Below are 10,000 nucleotides of genomic sequence, written 5' to 3' on the forward strand. Positions count from 1 at the left end.
TGTGTTTACATTTATTAAGAATATAATAATTCACTGGTTGTACAGTAACAAATAAAGTGATCAATGACGATGTTGAATGAAAACACGAATATGGATCGCTCCCATTGTGTTTGTTTGTATAATTGATCTCGCGGGAACAACTGGCATTTTCCTTAAACGCGTTCAAAGCGCTTTACAAGGGGTCCCAGCAACATTTAACATGTAGGACGAGACATGACGCCTGTTAGGCGATATTACATTTTTTTCGGACAAAAAATAAACGCTGTTAACGACCTGGTATTCATTTTACACCTGACTACGGTGAGAGATTGTGAGTGAAGAGCCTTTTCCAAGGACTCAACTATTCGCCGAGCAAGCCTTGAATCCAGGCAGGACCTTCCAACCCGAAAGCGAGTGCCATACCACTAGACCACATAGCTGTAAGCACGTAAGGCGGTGTTCTAATGGGAGCGATCTATATTCATGTTTTCGTCCAACCGAGTCATCAATCACGTGATTTGTTGCTGTCCAACGATTGGACATTTCTGAACAAATGTAAACACGCTGCTTTGTTTATGAAAGTTGTAAACATACCCATATGTCAAGCTGAACACAGTGACCAATCGTAATGTTAGATAGTTTAAGATTTGTGAACACTACTTTTCACTAAGTAGGTCACTTTGAGCACATTTTGCAATGTGACCAATGACCTCGAGCACATGGAAAGTTGATATAGATCATGCCCATTCTATTTTGATTTATTTTTTTTCCTCATTTGTCAGAATCTCAAGGTTATGTTTGTGCTCCGAGGTCTTCCCAACATTTTATGCCTGCTCTACCTCTCTGTTCGGATTCCCTTTAGATTCTACCAGGTAATTTTTAAAAAGTGTTAAGTTACATAAATATACAATGAATGAAGATGACATCATAAAGCTCTTTATTATTATTGTTTATAGACCGCCATTTAGAAAATGAATTCTCTTTAAATTCTTTCCATCGGACTATATCAAAACAGAGAATGAATGAAGATGACGTCACACAGCTCTTTGTTATTGTTTATAGACCGCCATTTAGAAAATGAATTCTCTTTAAATTCTTTCCATCGGACTATATCAAAACAGAGAATGAATGAAGATGACGTCACACAGCTCTTTGTTATTGTTTATAGTCCGCCATTTAGAAAATTAATTCTCTTTAAATTCTTTCCATCGGACTATATCAAAACAGAGAATGAATGAAGATGACGTCACACAGCTCTTTGTTATTGTTTATAGACCGCCATTTAGAAAATGAATTCTCTTTAAATTCTTTCCATCGGACTATATCAAAACAGAGAATGAATGAAGATGACGTCACACAGCTCTTTGTTATTGTTTATAGACCGCCATTTAGAAAATGAATTCTCTTTAAATTCTTTCCATCGGACTATATCAAAACAGAGAATGAATGAAGATGACGTCACACAGCTCTTTGTTATTGTTTATAGACCGCCATTTAGAAAATGAATTCTCTTTAAATTCTTTCCATCGGACTATATCAAAACAGAGAATGAATGAAGATGACGTCACACAGCTCTTTGTTATTGTTTATAGTCCGCCATTTAGAAAATTAATTCTCTTTAAATTCTTTCCATCGGACTATACAAAACAGAGAATGAATGAAGATGACGTCACACAGCTCTTTGTTATTGTTTATAGACCGCCATTTAGAAAATGAATTCCTTTAAATTCTTTCCATCGGACTATATCAAAACAGAGAATGAATGAAGATGACGTCACACAGCTCTTTGTTATTGTTTATAGACCGCCATTTAGAAAATGAATTCTCTTTAAATTCTTTCCATCGGACTATATCAAAACAGAGAATGAATGAAGATGACGTCACACAGCTCTTTGTTATTGTTTATAGACCGCCATTTAGAAAATGAATTCTCTTTAAATTCTTTCCATCGGACTATATCAAAATATAGAATGAATGAAGATGACGTCACACAGCTCTTTGTTATTGTTTATAGACCGCCATTTAGAAAATGAATTCTCTTTAAATTCTTTCCATCGGACTATATGAAGATATAGAATGAATGAAGATGACGTCACACAGCTCTTTGTTATTATTTATAGACCGCCATTTAGGAGGTCAATTCTCTATAAATTTTCTCTATCAGACTATATCAAAGTGACAAATTAGGGAGCAGGCACTGTTGTAAGAAAAAGACCTGAAAAGTGTATATAATATAGTGCCAGCATCATCATCATCATCATCATCATCATCATCATCATCATCATCATCATCATCATCATCATCATCTTCTTCTTCTTCTTCTTCTTCTTCTTCTTCTTCTTCTTCTTCTTTCCTCTCATGATGTCTTTATGGATCAACAAAATGCAGGAATGTTGTCTTCCCAAGCTCGTGCTGAGACCCAGAGAGCTTCGACTTTAATGTTGTCTTCTCAGGCCTGCGTGACTCAGTGGTAAGGTCTTTGCTTCTTACCCGAAAGGTACGAGTTCAATCACCCGCCGCTGCGTTGTGTGGCCTTGAGCAAGTCACCTCACCCTAGCTCACTTTGCGGCGCTGCCCTGCGGCTGACGCCTGGGTTATTCCAGTCGTTCCTTGGAATAGACCGTAAAGACAAATTTCCCCTTGGGGATGAATAAAGGGAATTTTATTTATTTATTTATTTATCTATTTATTTATTTATTTATTTATTTACTTAAATGGTTGCCCTTTGTTCATTGTACTTCGTACATTCCTTCAAAACATGTGTAGCATCCTTGCTTCCCCTCTCCACATTCACAAATGTCTGTTTCTCCAAACATAAATTAAATGCTTTGACATTGTGGTGTCGGATACAGCTATGTCCGAAGCGAAGTCTGAAATCCCCCTTTCATTTTTTCATTGTCTTTGATCAGGACTTTCCATACAGAAAAGGCATTTTCTCCAACACGAGAGACACAAAGAACAAGCAGTATTTTACATTGGAAGACCTCAGGAATTCAAACATCGGACATCATATTCGGGACTTGCTCAAGAAACCAGAAGAAGAGTAAGAAGAATTTTCAAAATGCTAGGGCTCAATAGTCTTCAATAGTCGTGACGTCACTTCCCTCGTAATTACGCAGAGTAACTTAGTAACTGGCTCTAAACTATCGGAACAATGGCGGAAACCCATATGAAATATTTCTCCGACGAGCATAAAAGCGTATCCAGAGGAGAAGAAAAACATTATAAATCTGATCATGTTTTGACTTTTACACATTCTGATCACATGACATATGAAAAGTTCTAGCCAGCATGAAGAATAAAAAGTACCCATTTTAGAACCACGATGGCTGTCGTTGCTGGGCGACGTGACATCAGACTATTGAATCCAATTATGATATCCATAATGATAGGTCATTTATTGACGTTAGGAATCGCCATCTGGCCTTTCTGTTACCAGATTCATTTGTGCGCACCGGGCCGATTTTGACCGTTGATGGTTCAAAAGGTTCGTCTCGATCTATGTTAATTTCCACAATACAGTAGTGTAATAATTAAAATAGATGAATCCTGTTCGTAATAGCTCTCCCCCCCCCCCCCCCCAGTAATAATAATAATAATATAATAATAATAATAATAATAATAATAATAATATAATAATAATAATAATAATAAAATAATTTATTATTATTATTATATTATTATTATTATTATTATTATTATATATTGATATAATAGATAATAATATAATAATAATAATAATAATAATAATAATAATAATAATAATAATAATATTTAATAATAATAACAATGGTGATGATGATGATGATGATGATGATGATGATGATGATGATGATGATGATGATGATGATGATGATACAGATGACTAAACAATATCATTCTTTTTACCCTCTACAGGAAACCTCGTTTTGGATTTACACAGAACTTCATTGGTTTTGTATTGGATAACACGTACCGCCCACATCCATGTAAGTGCTATCTATAACTGTCATTTGTTTGTTCTCATAGCCATCTTCGATGTATTGTGTCAGGTTCTGGAGTTTTTAAAAAAAATGAAAAATTAAAATTGAGCTTTATATAGAGCAATATCCACTAAATGTGCTCAAAGCGCTTTACAAGGGGTCCCTGGTCAACAGCAACATTTTAACATGTAGGACGGGACATTCCGCCAGTTAGGCGATATTACAATTTTTCGGACAAAGACAACGCTGTTAACGGCCAGGTACTCATTTTACACCTGAGTACGGTGAGAGAAAGTGAGTAAAGAGCCTTTTCCAAGGACTCAACTATGCGCCGCGCGCGAGGCTCGAACCCAGGACCTTCCGATCCGAAAGCGAGTGTCATACCACAAGACCACATAGCCGCACAGGAGTTGGTAGCAGCATGATCTTCCAGGGCGGAAACCAGCTTGGTCTCGTGACAGATGTCCTTCTACTGTTTGGGAAATCCTGGCTACTTTCATGCGCTCATATTATACTTTGTACAATATGCAGAGGAGGGATATTGGTCTACAGCTCTTGCTGCTATTTGGGTCTTTTCCAGGTTTAAGAAGAGCTATCACTCTTGCTTGTCGCCAAAGCTTTGGTATTGTGCACGATTCAACACAGTTGTTGATAAGAGTTAGTAACCATGTTTTTGTTGAGGGACCGAGATGCTTTATCATTTATGCAGTGATGCCATCTAGACCAGCCACTTAACCGGGTTTGGAGTGTTCGATAGCTGATTCCAATTCTTCGATGCAGAAAGGGTTTACTTCCTGTTCAGTTCCTTGGAAGATTTTTTCAATTTCCCTTTTCATTTCCTTCAGTTTGTCCTTTTCTCTGTGTGTTGGTTTTCCATTTTTGATAAGTTGATTTGCTACATCGTTTGGTGTCACAGCTACAACCCTGGTTTGTCTGTTATTTTCTGTATTTAGTTTTTTTCATAGTTGACCAGGCTTCCTTGCTGTTGTGGGTCATGTTTGTGCTGGTTATAATTTCCTTCCATCTTTCTAAGTTTGTTTTGGCAATGGAAGTCATTAAGGTCTCACCAAGTTGGACAGTTAACATACTCCCATAGTGGGCAGGGAGGTACATACTGTGTCTTCTATCCCCTTATATCTATTTTCCAACATGCTTTCTGTCTTTGTCTTGGAATGAGATTACTTGGTTTTGTCCTGGTCCTGGCCAGATACCCTGGCTGAGGGGGAAACAGTCAAATGTATTGTTAGTTTTGGGAGATGATATTTTTTTCCTTGTAAATCATCTCTCTGTTATGCATTGTATTATGTTTAGTTTACATATTATATTATATGACTGGTAAACATTTGAGTATATTCCTCTTAGTTGGGACCTGTGCTTGTGTCTGGATGAGACTTTTAGGTGATCTCAAACTAAGTACTTTGACGGTGTGCTCTTGGAATCTACATCTGTTCCCTATTTGAACCAATTCCCCTTTGTCTTACCTTTTCTTTTGTGCTTTAATTGTAATTCTAGAACTTTTTACTATCCCATTTTCTTCCTTTTTACTGGCGCTGATATGACCTAGATGTGTTGCAAGCGCCATAAAACCCTTAAAAACATTTTAAAAACAAAAAACAGTTAACATACCCATATGTAAAGCTGAACGAAATAACCAACCGTGATGTCAGATATTTTAAAAGCTGTGAACACTTTTCCCTATGTGGGTCACTTTGAGCACATTTTGCAATTTGACCAATGAACTCGAGCACATGGAAAGGTAATATCTGATCATGCCTATTGATAGAACGAAGTTGACGTCACTCAGGCCTTTGTTATTGCTTTTTTCCATCCACGTTTATGAGTAATTCTCACTAAACTATATTAACCAGACTATAAACGTTCAAGATTACACATAGTTTTCTGTAGGGGTCCGTTATACTTCCGGGTGGTAATATGGTGAGCTTCTTAGCCAAGTGCATACTATCTATTACAGTAAACTCGATCTTTCAACGATAAAGAAAACTTTTATACTCTTCAACAGTCGTAACGTCACTTCCTTCCTACTGACGCATGATACCTTAATAACACTGGCTCTAAACTATCGGAACAATGGCGGACGCCGGTATGAAATAATTCTCCGGCGAGCATAAAGGGTATCCAGAGGATAAAAAACCCATAAATTTGATCATGTTATGACTTTTACACATTCTGATCACAAGGCATATGAAAAGTTCTAGCCAGCATGAAATATAAAAAGTAACGATTTTCTTTGTTTAGAACCAAGATGGCCGCCGTTGCCGAGACCTTAATGACTTCCATTGCCAAAACAAAATCAGAAAGATGGAAGGACTATTGAATCGTATTTAAATAAAACATTTTGCTTCCTCAAGCCTTCGATTGCATAACATTCCGTTACTTCCTTAACTCTACAGGTTTCCGATACAGTGCAAGGTTCTTGTCAACACTTTTTCTTGCATTGCTTCTTCTGTATGCTGTAAGTTTCCTGTACAGTTATCTTTCATTGTATCTGTGCTAGGTTGAAAAAAATATTTGATGATGATGTGGTTGTGATGATAAAGGATAAAGGTGATGATGTTGACGATAGACAATGATGATGATGATGATGATGATGATGATGATGATGATGATGATGATGATGATGATGATTAGGATGTGATGATGAATATTATGATGATGATGCTAATGATGATGATGATGATGATGATGATGATGATGACGACGATGATGATGATGATGATGATGATGATGATGATGATGATGATGATGATGACGACGACGACACCGACCACAACGACGAATATTGACGATAATGATGACATGATATCAGTCATGTACTAGAAATTCTATTTCATATGCTATTCTGACGTAGACCTACATAATTATAATAATTGCTTTGTAGGTGACATTCGAGGTTTACAGGTTCATATTCAATCTTCACGAGTTGCTCATGGACTCTATCCATCCCATGATACCACCAGAGCATCAGCCTGAATCCAAGCATTTGTTTCAATACATCATACGTAAGTGCTTTCTTTGTCTGAGTTTGAAACATTCATCATCATCATCATCATCAAAATCATCATAAGCATCAGCATCATCGTCATCATCATCATCATCATCATCATCATCATCATCATCATCATCATCATCATCATCATCATCAGCATCATCGTCTTCATCATCATCATCATCATCAACATCTCATCATCAGCATCATCGTCATCGTCATCATCATCATCATCATCATCATCTTCATCTTCATCATCATCATCATCATCATCATCATCATCATCATCATCATCATCATCAGTCTCATTATCATCATCATCTCATCATCATCATCACATCATCAACATCATCATCATCAGCATCACCATCATCATCATCATCATCATCACCACCATCATCATCATCATCATCATCATCATCATCATCATCATCCTCATTATCATCGTCTTCGTCATCATCATCATCATCATAAATAATCATCATCGTACCCAACATCATTACATCACGATCATCATCATTATCATCATCATCGTCATTATCATCACCATCATAGTCATCACCATCATTCAATCATCCACTCTACCACCATACTTATTTCTTTCCCATCTAGGTACAACTTTGGCATCAACCACTCTGTCTATTTTAGTAGGACTGTACGGTCTCATCAGAATGTTTACAAAATACAGGTGATGGGTTTTTTCATATGTGTTATAACAAGCGCACATCTTATATATGCTCTTTTACACAGTTGTTTATGACAGCTAAAAGAGAAATGCCCAGGCACTATTGCACAGTTGTTAATTACAGCTAAAACAGTATTGCTCGGGCACTATTACACAATAATTAATTATAGCTAAAATAGTATTGCCCATGCACAGTTGTTAATTACAGCTAAAACAGTATTGCTCGGGCACTATTACACAATAATTAATTACAGCTAAAACAGTATTGCCCTTGCACAGTTGTTAATTACAGCTAAAACAGTATTGCTCGGGCACTATTACACAATAATTAATTATAGCTAAAATAGTATTGCCCATGCACAGTTGTTAATTACAGCTAAAACAGTATTGCTCGGGCACTATTACACAATAATTAATTACAGCAAAAACAGTATTGCTCGGGCACTATTACACAATAATTAATTATAGCTAAAATAGTATTGCCCGAATTATGGGCAAGCTGACGCATGTTTACCACCGACTTCTTTATAAAGAAATGTCCGGTCCATGTATTTCATTCTTGTGTATAGATATTAGTAAAATACGTGCCAGTTCTAACCGTAGGAGGAATCGTGCAAACACACACACAAAACTGTGTTTAAACGTTTGTAGCCCGATTGAAAGAAATTATTAGTGAAAGCTAATCACTCAACTGGATGTCTAACAGGCCGGGAGAGAGAGAGAGAGAGAGAGAGAGAGAGAGAGAGAGAGAGAGAGAGAGAGAGGACAGCGAGCGGTCGCACAGCTGACTAAGCTCTCCAGACACAGTGTGTCCCCTCTCTCTCTCTCTCTCGGCCAGGCGGAGGGTGTCGTGTCAATACGCTTCAACAGTCGTAACGTCACTTTCCTCGTAATGACAAATGGTAACGTAGTAACTGGCTCTAAACTGTCGGAACAATGGCGGACGCCCTTATGAAATATTTCTCCGACGAACATAAAAGTGTATCCAGCGGAAAAAAAAACATTATAAATATGATCTTGTTTTGACTTTTATACATTCTGATCCCATGACATATGAAAAGTTCTAGTCAGCATGAAGAATAAAAAGTACCGATTTTCTTTGTTTAGAACCACGATGGCCGCCGTTGCTGGTCGACGTGACATCAGACCATTGAATCCAATTGGATCCTGAGTTTGGCACTGAAAACCATGACTTTATATTCTCTGCTTTCATCTGGCACTTCTTCTCCATACCCAATTTTTCTCATCAGTATTGATACAAGTGTCTGCTCCACAAGATTATACCACACTTTTTCTGAAATAAAAATACACTAATTCATAGAACTGTACCAATTGGATTCAATAGTTTAATGTCACGTCGCCCAGCAACGGCGGCCATCGTGGTTCTAAACAAAGAAAATCGGTACTTTTGATTATTCATGCTGGCTAGAACTTTTCATATGTCTTGTGATCAGAATGTGTAAAAGTCAAAACATGATCAGATTTATAATATGTGTTTTTTTCCACTGGATACGCTTTTATGTTCGTCAGAGAAATATTTCATAAGGGCGTCCGCCATTGTTCCGATAGTTTAGAGCCAGTTACTAAGTTACCATGCGTCATTTCGAGGGAAGTGGCGTTACGACAGTTGAAGCGTATTTAGAATCATCCAAACTGGAGAGAAAAACAATCGAATTCAATCAATGTTTTTTTAGTGCGACTGTCTATGTGGTCTTGTGGTATGACACTCGCTTTCGGATCGGAAGTTTATGAGTAAAGAGAGGACATAAAAAGGAAGAAAAATATTTTTCTTCTTCTTCTAGGTTCCATGCCTGGTCCAGGCTTCGGATACTGCATGAATTATCTCTCTCCATTCCTCCCTGTCTCTTGCTTTTTCAAACAGCTCTTGGATTGTTAGGTTGGTGAAGCCCTTCAGTTGGTCTATGAGTGTTTTTCTTTGTCTCCCCCGGGCGCGTTTACCAGGTATTTTTCCACAACTTGCCAGGTATTCATTCTTATCTTTCCTTACTATGTGTCCGAAAAAGGATAGTTGTCGATCCACTATTAAGGGCATTAGTTTCCTTTGTTGGTATGTTTGTTTTAGCACTTCTTCGTTCGTTTTGTGTGCGGTATACGATATTCTCTGCATCCTTCTCAAGCACCACATTTCAAAAGGTACTCATTTTTTAGAAAAATATACTAATTCATAAAACTGTAGTATAGTAGTCCTTCAGAGCCATTCGGCCCGTGGAGCCGGAGTTTATCCCGGTTTCTTCTCCATACCCTATTTTTCTCGTCTGTATTTCTCTTCTTTTTTTTAAGAGCTTTTTTTATAGCGCAATATCCTCTAAATGTACACAAAGTGCTTTACATATGGTCCCTGGCCAA

General features: G+C 37.3%; 1 protein-coding gene across 3 annotated transcripts in view; it reads left to right on the top strand.

Annotated features, from left to right (window-relative positions):
- LOC144956199 (stimulated by retinoic acid gene 6 protein-like) overlaps positions 1 to 10,000 on the top strand; it is a 47,978-nt gene that overhangs the window by 25,900 nt on the left and 12,078 nt on the right. For all 3 annotated transcript variants that reach the window (XM_078886625.1, XM_078886628.1, XM_078886627.1), the window contains exons 7-12: positions 762 to 851; positions 2,889 to 3,022; positions 3,877 to 3,947; positions 6,353 to 6,414; positions 6,841 to 6,961; positions 7,561 to 7,636. In XM_078886625.1, the coding sequence (XP_078742751.1) occupies positions 762 to 851; positions 2,889 to 3,022; positions 3,877 to 3,947; positions 6,353 to 6,414; positions 6,841 to 6,961; positions 7,561 to 7,636 (554 nt within the window). The remainder of the gene's footprint in view (positions 1 to 761; positions 852 to 2,888; positions 3,023 to 3,876; positions 3,948 to 6,352; positions 6,415 to 6,840; positions 6,962 to 7,560; positions 7,637 to 10,000) is intronic.

This window comes from Berghia stephanieae, chromosome 10 (assembly GCF_034508935.2).
Source record: "Berghia stephanieae isolate SIO BIC M18660-M18661 chromosome 10, UCSD_Bste_1.3, whole genome shotgun sequence".
NCBI classification, from domain to species: Eukaryota; Metazoa; Mollusca; class Gastropoda; order Nudibranchia; family Aeolidiidae; genus Berghia; species Berghia stephanieae.